This window comes from Trichoplax adhaerens, genomic scaffold (genome assembly GCF_000150275.1).
Source record: "Trichoplax adhaerens TRIADscaffold_41 genomic scaffold, whole genome shotgun sequence".
Classification (NCBI taxonomy): Eukaryota; Metazoa; Placozoa; class Uniplacotomia; order Trichoplacea; family Trichoplacidae; genus Trichoplax; species Trichoplax adhaerens.
Window position 1 is genome coordinate 209776 of NW_002060981.1, and position 16851 is coordinate 226626.

General features: G+C 31.5%; 2 protein-coding genes across 2 annotated transcripts; one reads left to right on the forward strand and one right to left on the reverse strand.

The window, feature by feature from the left end:
• Window positions 1-3683: 3683 nt before the first annotated feature.
• On the forward strand, window positions 3684-6453 carry TRIADDRAFT_62339 (uncharacterized protein; the record flags this gene model as incomplete). The annotated part of the gene is made up of 5 exons (XM_002118251.1): window positions 3684-4182; window positions 4432-4679; window positions 4795-4899; window positions 5032-5139; window positions 6421-6453. The coding sequence occupies 5 exons, from the start codon at window positions 3684-3686 to the stop codon at window positions 6451-6453; spliced, it is 993 nt and encodes a 330-aa protein (XP_002118287.1).
• A 1043-nt stretch (window positions 6454-7496) lies between these two features.
• Window positions 7497-11346, reverse strand: TRIADDRAFT_62340 (uncharacterized protein; the record flags this gene model as incomplete). The annotated part of the gene is made up of 3 exons (XM_002118267.1): window positions 7497-7751; window positions 9328-9387; window positions 11152-11346. The coding sequence occupies 3 exons, from the start codon at window positions 11344-11346 to the stop codon at window positions 7497-7499; spliced, it is 510 nt and encodes a 169-aa protein (XP_002118303.1).
• Between the last annotated feature and the right edge of the window lie 5505 nt (window positions 11347-16851).

Below are 16851 nucleotides of genomic sequence, written 5' to 3' on the forward strand. Positions count from 1 at the left end.
CATTAATCTAAATTTACCGTTATAAACATATTAGCTCCGTTAATATATATTACTAGACTAAACGGATTATTTATCCCTATTTTTAAGATATGTCAGCATTACTATACTTGCCAATCTGAATTAATTATCATAGTTAAAAGTAACTAGAGCTAGTAAATCACATCAAGGCTTTGACGCTTACAGGATACCGTAATTAGACTCAATAGTATAAGATTCAAACATAGACAAAATAAATTTATAACGTGGAAATATAAAATTAATATAATTATATACTCTTTATAATGGTTAATTGTATTGCTGTTCTAACTATTACTACAATTTGTCGGGCTAATAACATCTAGATGTTTAGCTCATTGTAGTTCTCTTTTACAGATCTGCCGCGGTAAGTTTTAGTTACATACTTGTGATGTCGTTCAACTTTTAGGTTTCGCTAATAATTTAATACGTCTAATAATAATATTTTACTAAAATTGTTAATTGCTTCAGCTTGTATTTCACACATATTAACATCTATCAATGATAAATATTTTGTAATTCAATACGTTTCACAATAATTATGTCCCTTGTGTCTACATTTGTAACTTTAGACGGCCAATTTAATATTTCGGGCCTGTATTAACTATCTCAAAAACTGACTGTTATGGAGCTTAGTGTTTGCCTTATTTCCTTTCAGTGTTTATATGATTCTTTAAGTTAATAATAAAATTCACTTTTATATAGTTGTCAATTGTTATAGGCTTTTTATTTTTTGTAGACTTGTTTATACCAAAGAATATTAAGAAACTTGTAGGATAAGTTTTTGAATTTATCAAGCTATAAGTGTTGAAATAAGTCGAGTGAGCTTGAATTATAAAATTGATACTATCTACTATACGTTATATCATAATCAAATGTACTAATATGCCACGGTATTATAATCTCAGGAGTATGCGATAATTGCTAACGGAGTCTAGGGAAAAAGAATTGCGATAACCATTTTTAGCTAATACATGGTATATTGTATTAATCAATCTGGTACGCATCGTTTATCAGGCGTTGAACTATTCTAGAAGCATTTGAAGTAAAACATCTAACTGTTAACTCACTATTTTTTAATTTACTGTACTGTAACATCTTAACAGAAATATTTTCTAGTATAGAAATGTATTAGCATTTCTTATTTTCAGTTAGGCAGTTCTACTTGTATGATTTTTAAGTCTTTTAAATTGTGATTCATGACATACGAGGTATACGTCAGTTTGGCTAAAAAAGCTTTATTAATATCTTGCTAGTTCACTCTAGTTGAAGTTGTTGTTAGACACTTAACATAATACAACGTGTCATTTTGGCGGATGATGTCAATTTTTGAAATTTAGCCTATGCCGTCTTGCACAAACTGAAAGATTACCGGGAAAGGATGAGTACACCATGATTGCAATGGGGGGGGGGTAATTATCACGAAGTTACTTTTGCTCACTGTTATAGCTGATCCCAATTTTCGTCAGATAGCGTATTTTGGTATTTATTGAGAATATATGATTATCTATGACGTTATACATACTTTTATAGATAAATGTATGGTTTTATTAACACGTATTTGTCTATGAACTGTTAATTGTTGTTGACTGTATGTTGATTTACTATAAACTGGCTGATTTTTCGATAAGGTTTGAATTTAGTTTGTCGCTAGAGAGCCTAATGACATTACCGTTCTTGTTTGTTTAATAATGGAAGAATGTCAGTATTTCGAGCTGCACTGTAGTAGGAGAGATGGCGAGGATAAACCTGACAGTAGATTGATAATAACGTTGTATTTCTAGTAGTTGTTTCCATTTTTCTCGTTATAAATTTAGATTTGTAACAATGTTGATGATCTGTCCATTGATTAAGAAATGATTGCAATAAAAATGACTTTGAACCGGTGCACCAATCGGATTTATTTTATCCATAGTAATGCTTACTAATCATTAATATGATTGACACGGTTGCTGCACTAGCTCAACTGTAATAATTTGATTGGAATTCTACGACATAACAGCTGTTTCTTTGGTGCGCTATTTTATTTTATTTACTGCTAAATTATTTTTAATTCGATGTAAGATGAATCCATAAGTAAATAAATGAACCATTTCACTGATATTGGTGTAACAAAAGTTTCACATCTGACGGCCGGGCTCCTAAATTAGTCATGGACTACTAGATCTATCAACGATGGCACACAGATACTGACAGAGTTGCAGTCGTTGTCTTACAGGTACAGTACTGAAATCTCTAGTCCTATCAGCATCGTTCCAAGTGTACAGTACATACAGGCGATAATTAATTCTTAATTCTTATTACGTGACAGAGATAATTCTATTCATCTATACTGTACAGTATAATTAATTCATTTATTTATTTTATTTATTTATTCCAAATTATCGTGGTGATCTGAAGGAAAAAAGTTGACATTAAGGCTAATCAAAATCAGTATCCGGAAAATACGTTATAAAACATATATCAAGCATAGAGGTATCGAGCCAATCGAACTCCTTCAATGACACTGATATATGACCGAAAACGAATAAGTCTGTCGCTACGCTTAAGGCAAGGACTACAGTTTGAAATCATCATGGTCTGGTGTCTACATAACTGGATATATCAACACTGCCAGTACCGTGAGGATACTCGGTGCATTCCTATTTCATAGCATACCAGTCTTGATCTACTGTATGTCACTATCATTGTATATGCATCTGCGAGGTCAAATTTCTCTGATGACCTATTTCTATCCTAGTAACAACACTTGTTCGCGTGTATTGGTGATTCTCTAAGAAATATCCTTCTATCCTCATGAATCTACTGGCGTCTTTACGACCTCAACTACCATAATATAGCATTATAATGGACAGTACAACGTCTGCAGCACTGCCTTTTCCTTGATCGTAAACTCAGTGATTGATGGATTCAGACTCGTCTTGAAACTCTGAAAAGTAGCAGAAATTTCATTTCGGTTATTTTACACGAGAACCACATAGACAGAGGCCAGTAATACCAGAACTGGTCTACAGTATACTGTACTGTAATTTACAGTATGTACATGTACAGTACAGTACACTGCACTGTAAATCACATGACAGATACTAGAATGTACAGTATGGCGGATTACTGTACAGTACTGTAGTGTACAGTACTTTAGAACCGGTAATTTACAGTACTGGAGACTGCTATACTGTACTGTACACTGTACACTGTACACTCAGGGTACAGTACAGTGTGATTAGTCCGACCCAACGATACCACGGTAATCAATTTTCTACTCTTGCAATTCCTTAGGATTGAATTTATGAACTTAATATGCGGTGTGAAGAATCACTTGGGTACCACCATTCTACTACGCAGTAGACTGTTCCGCCACTGCAGAACACACTCGCAAATTGAGCATCCAGCAAAAAATAATAAGGAGGATTTTTGTTTTTGCTTTTATTTATATTATTTTAAGGATAACTTCCTTTTATGAGGATGTTACAGCGTTGTCGTTGATCTTGTGATGAAGGTATAGGGGGAAAAGATGGAATTGCATTGGAGAGATTTTACCTTGATGGAACACTTTTGAATTTTCTGGCCAACAAATTGCAAGATCATCTTGGAAGAACCAGGATGATCAACTATTCGACATAACTAATCGAAATTTTACACAACTCTGGATTTGCCATTTGAAAGAAATGAGACGCCACGGATTTGTTTTCATCGATCGTATCATCCATTTTGCAACTAATTTTATACACAGTATATGGCGTAGTAGTAGTGCAGCATTGTTGCTGCTTCTGTTGGCTTATTGGTTTTATGGTGACTTTACAATATTTCTCCTCCTTTGCTTAGCTATACTGGGTACATTATATCAATATCAGGATTCGTTACTTTATTACCCTGATCAACCTTCATCATCGCGTATGTTTGTCCAGCAGCCTTATACAATTGGGTTACCATCTGAAAATTTATATCTCAGGACTGCTGATGGTGTTCGTATTAATGCAGTTTTCATTAAACAACCGCCGGTACGGTTGCCTTTTGCGCCGACCATTATGTTTATCCATGGCAACGCTGGCAATATTGGCCATCGATTGCCATTTGCTAGGGAATTATATCATCATTGTGGAGTCAATGTCATGCTGTTAGAATATCGAGGTTATGGTAAAAGTGATGGAGTACCAAGTGAAAATGGTAAGTTGGCGCTTAGTCGACAGCCTACAGCATCATACCAGCAACCAGATTCTATGTAGATTAAGAATGTGTACTCGTTTGTAATAGGATTGATGACAAGTAGTTTACTTTAGATACATTACTCGGCTAATAGTCATGTAGCCCGAAAAAGATGAATTATTAGTTACTCAAAATGACAACTAAAATGCACATTATGGTGCTTTATGTATTGCTTTATTGAAATTGGCGATATTTTACTTTGACACTTAGGCCTAAAGTTAGATGCTCGAGCAGGACTTGAATATCTTCGCGACAGAACTGATATTGACGCTAGCATGATTATAGTCTTTGGAAGATCACTTGGTGGTGCTGTGGGTATTGATTTAGCTTGTCAGCAATTGTATACGGATGCTATACGTGGATTAATAGTAGAGAATAGTTTCACAAGTATCCCTGCAATGGGTGAAGTATTATTTAGTGCATTACGTTTGCTCCCCATGTTTTGCTTCCGAAATAAGGTATTTAGTATAATGCATTACAACACTATTTCCACTATTAAATGGATAATAGGCAATACGTATAATGTTAGAATAGATTGTATTAATTTTATCTTTACTTTCATGTGGACACTAGTTCAATTCCAAGAGTATCGTAAAAAGTGTACGTGTGCCTACGTTATTCTTGTCTGGTTTATCTGACGAATTAGTACCACCACGGATGATGACAGAACTTTGCAACGTAAGTCATGCAACGTTTACTAGCTATTGTAACGTGCATTTCTCGTACCCTTAAGTGTCTCTATCATTTGTGATTACCTTTTGTCATAAACTAGTCTTTGTTGTGATTGTGGTATTATTCAATCTGTCGCAGAAATCCGGTGCAATCTTTAAAAGGATTGTAAGATTCGAGAATGGTTCGCATAATGGCACTTGGCTTTGTCCTGATTATTACAAGTGTATCAGTTTCTTTATAGCTCAGGTGATTACAACATGGATGTATTATATCGTGATTAATCTTGCTTCTTCACTATTTCATTATTATTTTTGATATGAACCTTTCCGTGTAAGATTTTAATCCACTGTGTCGCCTTAGCTATTACAGATGAAATCCACTCGACCTAACCGAAAAAGTGGTTCTACAAAAAAGAGAAGCAATAATGTTATCGATATGGAAAAAGTAATGATCAATGATGTGTAGACATTTCCAGTGTGACGCTGCAGTGGCTACAGTTATTTGATTACACTTCTCGTCATAATATTGGCTTACGTGCCATTAATTATATCTTTGCTTTAGCTTTAGCAAACTGATAGATATCTGTTAGTAGAATATTGGATTAGTCCCTTAGAATCGAGTCAGTGGCAGAGGTATCACTATCGACTGGTAGCTACAGCGCAACCTTTTCATGAACGATATTATTCTGCATCAATAATTCAAGATACTGTACTATATGGTAACTAAAAACTCAATGTTGATCATAGGAGTTCAATGCTGATACTGGAACTGCAGGTGAATTGTAAGCGTAAGTAGTTGTTTCGATTATTTATTGCGGGTAGTACATAATAGAATGTATCACTTTGCACTCCCTTTCTGTAATGTAATTGCAAGTAACGCTAACTGCACACTTGCTAATAATCTTTGCATTTAGGTCTAGTAGGATGTTATATATTATAATTTAAGATATGGTGTATATTGCCGACATTCGCACAGAAACTGTTACTGATTTATTCAATTATGTTTTTAAGATTTTCGTTACTATAATAAAATGCTATGAACTTGATGTATCGTTTTTGTTGTGGGTATTATGTTTTAGTTGATAAAGGAGCTACTGGTTCTTATAACATGATTGCAAAACAACTAACATCTTGAAATCTTCAGTTAAATCATCACAGAAATTTGGATTTTGCTCTCGAATTAGGATATACATCCATACATAGTATAGATCATTGACCTTAAACAGACCTATGTACTGTACAATGTTATAGAAAATGCCACACGATGTCTAGGCTGCAGCTGTGATACATCATCGAATGTCTTTCCTGAAAATGAATGACAGCTGTAAAATAACCATTGCAAAGTCACAGTTTCATCACATGATGGTTCGAATTTAATTCGTACGGTACCCCATGCCTGCTTGGGAATACAAGGAGATATCTTAGGAGTTACGGTCCTTCATAACATAGAAAATTGTATTTAAATCCTGAGTTCATCACTGTTTGTTCGCATTATCTACTCAATCTATAACTTTATCACATATTACAGGAGTTGAATTCTAAAGCTTTAGTGGCACCATAGTACAATTTAAGCCTTCCAGTTGCGAAAATGATATACTACTGCACAACATTAGTCGAAGAATAAAGAAAGTCAATAATCTAATTTATATCATACTCAACACTTATTAGAATTATAAGTTAAAAGCTGACAACATGCATTGCAAGAATTATTCAAATTTCATTAGCTTGTTGTCATCGCTCATTCAGTACTAAGTTTATAAAATATTGCAATTTCTTGTGTTAGAGAAGTTACTCTATCTTCTCGATTGATTTCTAAATTTATTAGCTAGGTTATCATGATTCATCTGGTCTGAGATCGCCACATATTGTGCAATCGCATGCTGATTTCGATTATTAAAATATTGCCTCTATAGTAGTCCGTAGTTAATGTATATATGCAATGTTATTAATCAAAGCTGATATTTATTGCAAAGTCAACATAAAATAACCTTTAATTTAACATTTGTGGACATCTTCAGTCAACATTCAAATTCTTAAATTAAGAAATATTTTCATTTATAAAAATACGAGCTTTGCTTCAAAGAAAAAGAAATTGAAAGACGATTATTAGCATAGCATTGCTACAATTGCTTGTCAGCTATCTACTAACTTTAAAGGTGATCAGACGAAATTCTGACGGATAAATGCTTTTCATAATATTAATAGCTTTGGTATATGCTAAATCTAAGATAGCAAGAAGATGATAACTTGAGTCAGATTAAAAATTTCGACTATTTATAGCAATTAATGACTGCTAATTGTGTGGAGCAATTGCAACTCTCATTCATAGCGGTAATGGATTAAATAATATTCATAGTGTAAACTGACTTGGTTTATTTCATCTCAACTATATATATTTAAGAAGCACTGAATATTTTGTCAAAAATATTACAATTAAAAAAAAGTGATTCGTTACGATTAGTGACATAACATATCATATATTTAGTAGCTGTAAATAAATTAATTTAATCAAGAATGTTATAGCTCATTCCTTTTATTTATTATAGATATAGTATATCTTCTAAAGTCATAGATATACTTTATTGCTGTAGAATGTTAGCTGTATTAATACGGTGGTGGTTGAGTTTGAGGAATATTCGGTAGCTGTATGTTTTGGCTCCCAACAGTTGTCGTTTTAAATGCTGAATTTGGATGAAAAACATTCGAGTTATGATTTTGCATTGTAACACTTGAAGCATAACTTGGAGGAGGTTCATTTGAGTAACTAGGTGGTATAGCTGTCGCTTGTTGATTCGTTTGCTGAAGTAGCTCTAGCATTGATTGTTGGGTTGAGATTGCTTGAATATTATTTCGTGTGGCCTGTTAAAGAAAAAGGTGTTATTATTAAACTTCATAAAATTAAAATATTGCAAGGCGGGGTTAGGTGTTACCATAATTACGATAGGAAGCAATTATAGGATGTAAAGCTTACATTTACAGCAGTTATGCTTTGTATGGTTTCACTGTATATCTTGCACAGTCTACCTGTCAGCAGTAAATTGAAAATTGCAAAAGCTATAGCTGCGGCCGAATATGGTACTGAGGCTGGATGTGCATATGTAGAAAGAGCAACTATGAACAGGATAATCATGAGTCCACTAAACATAACCGCTAAGATCGTCGTCGTGAGAAATAATTTTAACTGAAATGAGTAAAACATATATTAAATCAAAAAATGATCAATGAGGGAAAACCTTTTAATACATATATCGGTACGCCTAAGGTCGTGTCTTTACGTATGGCTATCATATATCCATTAAAATTAAGACCAAATAATTTAAAATATAGTGCATTTCTATTTTTTGTCTGTAAAAATATTACTGTGACGATGTTTACTGATTTCAGGACAGTGCGTCTGATGGTATCATTTATGGTTAATATAATTTTTAAACATTTGATGATATATCAATATTTTACATTTACAAACAGCAATTCGATAACCATTGATAACAAACTATAATTTACGTGATTGTAATCTTTGTGCTTATCTAATTGTGATATTTCTATAAAATGTGTACGAAAAGAACTGGTCTTTTGTCAGCAATATCATATATATCCATAAATTTTATCTCAGTATATTCAATTAAATAGTAAATAGATTCGTATCACTATAATTAGGAGCTACTAAATAAGTAAGAAAGAAACGGGACTGCTACGGCCGTCAGTGCAAAATAATGAGGAGGCTTATCATTTTCCCGGTCATTCTAATATACGGTAAGAATGTAACCGTATACCATACTGTAAAAACCAACCTAGCAGCCAATTTGGATATCAATTGTAGATAGTATAGTGCGCCGTTACAGATATCTGATTCAATTGAAATGGTCAGTAAAACAACCAGCCTCCTCATTATTGATTGATATAGTCAACAACCGTTGATAGTCTCGTTTCTTTCTTCTTTTAGTAGTTCCTGCTATAACTGGCAGCATAACTGTAAGTGCCATGGGTCTATGACATATGGTGCTTTAGATGAAATTAGTAGCAATAACTTTAAATTTCTGGTTGTTAGTATAACTATACCGATAGTTTTAATTAATACATTATATCAAGCTCTTAATATTATCCTAATGGCAACTAGCAATGCAGGGAAGTAAAGAATTTTTAGTCAAATTACAATGCACCAAACTTGGCTCACATTAATTGATTGTGGAGTAAGCTGTAGATTCAATATTGAGTTATAATCGGCTAATTAGTCATCGATAGAATAACAATTTTGATAGCTTACAAATTAAATAAATATCTGTCTAACATATAAGTTCAATAGGTACTATAATGGCAAAAGCGAAGGATAACAAAGAGCAACTATAATGACCAACAAGAGCGTAATCAAAAACGGTAGCAGCGAACCCTAATATTCTATAAATAAAATCATCAAGTTTTAATAAATTATACTTACTAAAACATCATTTCTGGAATAAGACTTAATTAAAATGCCTAAACCGCCGGCTGCAATGACCTACATATATATGATTTATGCAAAGAAATATGTAACTTAGTTTGGAAAGATGAATTTTTAAACGTATACGTTGACGCAAGTATTTCGTTATAATATTGATGCAATAGCCTGCAAGCCTGGCGATAACCATAAGTATAAAATTAAGATAACTGATAAGCAGATCTAAAGGTAGCTAATTAGAATTCAGCATCTAAATGTTTACTACTTGAAGATAAATAAATTTACAATAATTATATACGCATACATAAACATACAAATTCATGCTGTATTTATAGTATACATAAACTATAAATGGTAATATGTATAATTATTAGTGTTTCTGAAGTAACTCTAATCTGATAATAAATCTTGGCCTAGTTTTCTAATTATTAAATTATTATTTATTGAAGTGACTAATAAGTTATAAGATGTATTATAAAATGAGAGTTTCAATAAATTAAAACTATTGATAATGTAAGTTAGCCTAGGATAGTATAAACTAATGATTAATAATGTAAATTTTTGTCGCAATTGAATCTTAGATGCCAATATTTGTGTTTCTTGCAGTAAAAATCATTGCGGTAGCAATTCTTTCCATGCTTTTATATTTTAATGTTTTTGCAGGTGTGACTTGAAAGATTTTAAAGTGTATATGATATTACTACCACTTGACAAAGTATGCAACTGTGATCATCAAAGTTGAAAAAGGCGTATTCACGAGTAGCATGCGTATAACAGGTATACAGCGGGTTGAGAGGTTTCAATTTCGAATAATATAGTCATCATGAATTACTAGCATCTTCATTTAATTTTATGGAAAGAAACCATATTCGAAAACAAATTCGTTCCATGCCATTTTTTTTAATTACGGTAATACTCATAGTATGGGGAGAAACCGTATAGCAAGTGTGGAATAACAACCATCTCTAAAACTTCAAATTAATTCTTAAAGTTTAAACCAAAAACTGATTTTTATCGTGATGACATCTTGAAATTCAATAGAGTTATGGTCAAAAAATAAAGATTAATCACCTTTATAACACTATTTCGCTATTTGTCGACCATCAGTATCGAGCAAATTATAGTGACTAACTCAGATGATCATCTTGTATCCCGTAGCTAATGAAATAATGCAGCTTTATTCTGAACCATACGAGTATTAATTACATCTATACAGATGTAATTATTTCAGTAGCTCCAAATAAAATTCTCTCGTAATAATTAAAGATAAAAATTTTATGAGTATATTTATCAAATTGATTCGAAGCAAAGCAAAATTATTCGTAGTTTTTCTATCTATATGATATTGAGAAAGGTATGAATTAATGGTTCATTTCTCTTTAATTTCCGAAAAGGATAGTATAGTCATTGATGAAGCATTAATTCTAATAGACTATAAATAAACATTTTGAATTTGATAATTATACTAAAATTAGAGACTTCAGTTATCTAAAAAATTTAATTTTAAGACAAGTTTATGGTAGAATTTACAATTGATATTTTATTCCATATACGCGTACAAGAGGCTGAGGACAGTACAACAAGGGTAAATATGGTGGCTATGATTAATAATTACGTTGTCCTTCAGCTCTAGTACGGAATATATTATTTTATAGTAATATTATGAATTGATATTAATTTTGCCTTAATACTGTAATAAGGCAATGATGTACTCAAAATGGAACTTACTATGTAACAGTAAATCTCGTCCTGGACAACAATAAGCAGTCATAACCTATACTTGTGTTTTAATTATACCATACTGAAAATACTCTGATTACTTACAAAGATTGAGGTCCATATTCCGGTTCCAGCACTTGCAGCAAAATTACCGTAATTTACGGCTGCCCCGATAATTCCTGTAATAAATGTCGCTATGCCAGTTAAGATACATCCAACACAGATGTAATAAAATCGAACGATTTTAATACTAGCGGATGAAATTGGGTTATCAGGAGTAATGATTGTTGCTGCTGGCATTATGGCTAATTTTAACGACTAATTTTAATGAATGCGTTTCAGTAAAATTGCTAACATTAAGGGTTTAATCGATCTATTTGTATTGATCTTTTCTGAAAGTAATAAAATTTGTTCGTGATTAATAGCTAGGAAATGTTTTAAGTTTTGTTTTAACGTTATACTGTAAATAATAATTAATGATAGTGTTTGGAAGATATTAATACTATTATTGTAAGTTCAATCACACTTATAATTGACTTTAATTAGAGAACTTAATCCTAAGTTTACAGCATTATTTCGGACAAACATACATAGGGATATATTTATCAACGTAGTACAGTAATTTGAGATTGACAATATTATAAGAGAAATGTATGATTACCGTTTAATTAAAATGGTTTGTAGGCTTTTAATTACCTAATACGCTATCGTATCTTATCAGTAAAGTTTGTCAGTTAAGGTCTGAGATTGACAATAAGTTTTAATTATTCTCTATATCCTGAACGGGAAGCTAGGCGTGATAGTATTACATCATAGAATATACAGCAAGATTATTGTTAGGAAGATACAGTTCATGGAAGTAGAAATGGTAGCCATGACAACTGACGTCACCATGATGACGTCAGTTGAAACTAGGAGAATTTATTTAATATATCATTTATTGAATCCTCAGATATCGAGTATATATATATATATATACTGTGTATACAAGCATATATTGCGGCAATTTTAGAACGTAAAGGAAGAAAGGACTGAACAGATACGATTCGTAGTATCAAGTACCAAGTATACTTGAGAGCTATTTGTATGTATTAAAGGAAATTGAGAAGTGCATGTGAAAAATTTAGGTTAATGGCATTAAGTAGAAATGATACTGCCTTATAAATCTATATAATTTACATTATAGGATCTATCTAGACTACAAGATAAATATTTGGATTGCACCAGATCAGGCATGATATACTTTGTGTTTTAAGTATTTGCAGTACTAACTGTCACAATAGTAAATTACCATAATGAGTATATTATAGGTTATGTTCATATTTCATTTCCTACAAGATCATGCGAAATGTCGAGGGCAGAAGCTAGTCATAACTACGATCTCCTAAACTGTAATATTAGCAGATGATAGTATATTGAGTCATGAGTAGCTTCTTATTTAGATATAGGTAGATTGAAATATTAATTTTAAACTAGTCTAACAGAAGTTTCTCACTAGATTTATTGGCGCTAGAAAATTGGAAATATAACTTCTAAATTTGGATGAATTATTCTATGACGTCACAATATATGTTCTCTTCGATATCAATCTAGGTTTGATATTTTTGGCCAATAGTTGTATAAACGGAGCAAGTGCTTGCGCAAACTAAAAAATCTTGTATCCGGTATACTGCTAGTATTTCCGCTTTAGGCTATTTAATACAGTATCCTCTAAGAGTTCTGTGGGTACTGTCTTAGGTCTACCTTCGATAAATCCAAATGCGAACTGAAAGATTTTCTTCAACCAGTACTACGCTGGCGTTGTAAAGAACTACTTCAAATTATAAGGCGAATTGAAGATCTCTTTTGCAGTTATTGTTATGGCAAATAGGATAGCAAAATTCTTGTAGCAGAAATTCTCTTAGTCCTGACCTATTAATTATTAATCGAACCTTAGAAAATGGATCTTAATTAAGAATAGGTTTGATGTTATAAAGGTATCAAGGCTAGATATAAACTTCCTATAAATCATCTTGCGGTAATAATGATAACTCAATTTGCTCCGATACGGGAAACACGAAAATGTTTATCATTCATTAAACAGTTATGAGTATTAAATTGATATTATCAGTATTTCACATTAAGTAAACTATTAATATCGATGTCAAATAAGCTACCTTGTATAAACTCACACATCGATAAAGCTGTTGAGCTGTAACCTACTTTAACTGCTACTTGCCGTTGTAGATAATCAGAAATACTTTAAATCTATTTTTTACATGCATAGAAGTTAGCGGTTTTGATTAACTAGAATCTAGCTTAAGAACTTTGTCTCGACGGTTAAAGGTCAATTTCTCAAATATATTATTTTGATTATTAGTATTTTTACTTAATCACGCTTACAATATGCTGATTACTGCGTGAATTTATTGATCACAGTAGCAAGATTCGCATTTAAAAATTGAATAGCATTTATATGAATATTAATAATACTTCGATATGCTCTCTAGCAGCTAATAGTTGGCATAGAATGCAATAAATCTGATTTTAGTAGACCCAAGTATATGCGTATCTAATCACTAAATCAATGTGAAAGTGCCACCAAGAAACAGATTAAGTAAAGAGTACATGGAATCAAGGAATCTGTTTGACACTTTGTGTGTATTTGTATCAATATTCAAGGTATTCGAACTCCGGAATAAAGCTTAACATACTCGATTAGTCCTTAATAAAATGTATTTAAATTTATTTATTTAAAATATGTTACCAGTGATTTAATTATAGAGCTCATAAATTACGATGATCTCATATTCCATCTAAATTCGAAGGTTAAATAAATGATTTAATTTTAATGTAAATCAGTTATTCTGGAGTAATTGGATTTATTTACTTCTTTTACAATACTCTCTGCACTAATAAATAACTATAAGATTTAGTGCGGTCATAAGGTAATTCATTCTTTAATAGAAATTGAAAGCATTATTCTAATCCTAAGCTTAAGTGGTAGTATTACTAGTCTATAGCCCATAGGGTATTATTTAATTAAATCAATTTGTAGCAGTTAATGTCCATTATTTGTAATAAAAATCAATTGCTATCGAAATTATTATATTTACGGTGAATAAAACCTTTATATACCTATTCAGTAAGCTCTATCTGATTAACAGTAACCGTATTGCAAACGTCCTTTGTAACCGATCCGCAACAAATTTGTTAGTTAAATTAAAATGTGTGTTGAAGTGTCAATAGTAAAAAAACTTTGCATTTCCGTCTAAGCAAAGGTAAGAATATTTTATTTGCATACAACTACTTCAACTGTAAAATTTTCATAATTAATTGTGCAGTTTGAAAGCATATAGATTATAATAGTTATCGTAGTCGTATGAAAAATTGCAAATTGGGATTATAATGCACGATAGTTGAAGTAATAAAAGTTATTTTCAATATATTATGTAACCTACTGGGGATTGAAGTAATTTCGTGTGTTGGGATTGTTAAACGCTAGAAAAAAATCTTCGCTATCATTTATCCAAGTTATCATTTGTTAGTAACAGACTACAGTACTGTACAGTGATAATGAAGATGCTCGGTAGTTTGCCACTATATATCTCGCTTATCTAGATGATGTATAGAAAAACGAACGTAGACAATCTTGCTGGTTCTAGCAGAATACTTGACTTCTTATTTCTAATTTGAAATTAATGATAAGTATTAGAATAGCAGGTAAAAATGTTGCTATATGCTCCTGCAATGAAATTATCGCCTCATAGTATATTCTCTACGTTGATATTAATGTTGCTTGAAAGTATCATGACATTCAAGAAATTTGATGTTAAGATTATTTAGCTGAAAGGTCTAAGTTTTAACTTACATTAGGCCCGCCATCTTTATTTTATGCAGCATGTACTTACGTAAAAGACAATACTTAATTAGGGAGACTCCTTCAGCGTATAAATGATAATCGTAATTCTAAAATTTTATGTTATTTACGTTCTCCAGTAAATAAAAACTACGAAAACATCTATTGCAAACTGATCCATAGCATGATCTACGAATGATTATACTTGCGTATGCAAATACTAACTGGTCTAGTTTAATATCTATAATTAAGTAGATCTCTTCTTAAAAGGTACTCGTAATAAGCTATAATACCCGTATTATGAGTGTAATATGCCGATTCGTTTATAGACTTTAGCATTAGGTTACCCTAAACTTTATTTTCGTAGCCCTTCATAAGAATATAGCTTCCCTCTCTACGCAGTTAGTGTTGTTGTCATAATATATCTCCATAAAGAATTAAGTTCAAATTAATATGAATTTATTTAAGACAAATTTAAATATCAAGGTCTGTTTCATATATTACACGTATTGTATAGTTTTAGAAATTTACCGCACCGTATTATGTAAAGTCGTAACATATCTGATCTTAGATTGTTTTTATTTGCTGGTTTCTATACTTTTATAATTGCGCTTTAGTCGCGTAAGAACGAATTAGCAGCAACACTGATTAATTTTCGGTAGTAATACTTGAATTTTTTTTCTTCTCATTTGTAAGTTCTTTCATCGCTTGCGACTTTAAACAAGACATATTCTAGATTGAAGTCTTTTTTTATTTCATCTTTATGGATATTTCGTGTTTCATAAGAACTTACTATAATCCATAACTACTTGTTATACAGTTGTGAAATTGCAGTTAAAGTTTACTGTATTACTTTTTAAGTCCGCTTAAGTATGACATTAAGATTGGATGTTACGTATGATCTGATGTTAAAAGAATGAGTTTTAACCCCTATTGTGCCATTTGTGAGTTCCAGTAGCCTTAATTCCTTCAAGACGGGACGTAAGACAAGAACTAATTAAGCATTATTGAATATTTTACTCATTAAATCTACTTGTCTAATTGAATTTATCATATTGGTGTGTTATGATAGAATTTGTAGCAACTATCTATTTGACAGCTACGGATATGATTTAAAAACCATTCTGTAAAGTTATATTTAATAGTAATAATTTCTATATTCAATGAAATTTACAGGTAATCGCTCTGAACTCTACTTAGTTTTAATGTAGCTACAGATACACCGTTACCGGAAGTGCTTGAAATCTGTAGATATTTGTTAATCGAAACTGACAGTATGATCCGCTTGTCATCGCTTCGTAGTAAAATTTCACTATAAATTCAATTTACTATTTATGGCGGCATTTATTAACGGATAAATTTTAATTTAATTAACTTTATTTTCGTAATGACTCCACATAAGGTAGAATTTTAAGTTGCCATTGATATCAGAAATCTAATTAATGGCGAAGCATTAGTTCAATTTCTCATAAAATCATTTAAAGTTATTAATTTCCGTATGCTTAAAGCTTTTTACATCAATTACTGGTGTTATTAAAAATAAACCAGTAAAAATTTTCAACAACATACCGTAGAATATTAGTAGCTTAAAGTAATTTCTGGATATTATCAAACCTTATTGAATTTAGTTAATATACGGTACAATATTACTTAGCTCTTAAATCCAGGATGTATACGAATACAGCTATACGTAATAGTCACTCGAATAATAATTACATAATTGAAATACGCTTAGCTTGGAAGGACTTTATTGTTGTTTAAGATTGTCAGCCGCATGGAAAATTGTATTACTTCAAGTAATGTGTTTAGATATATAATTAATGATATCGCGTAGACGTTTACAATTTTAAAATTTCTTTATAATTAAATTAATTATCAGGATGACGTAAACTGATGTTTAATTCATTTATTGATAACGCCAAAGATAGAAAACTCAGATAAATTTATTACTTAAAGTATGATATCAA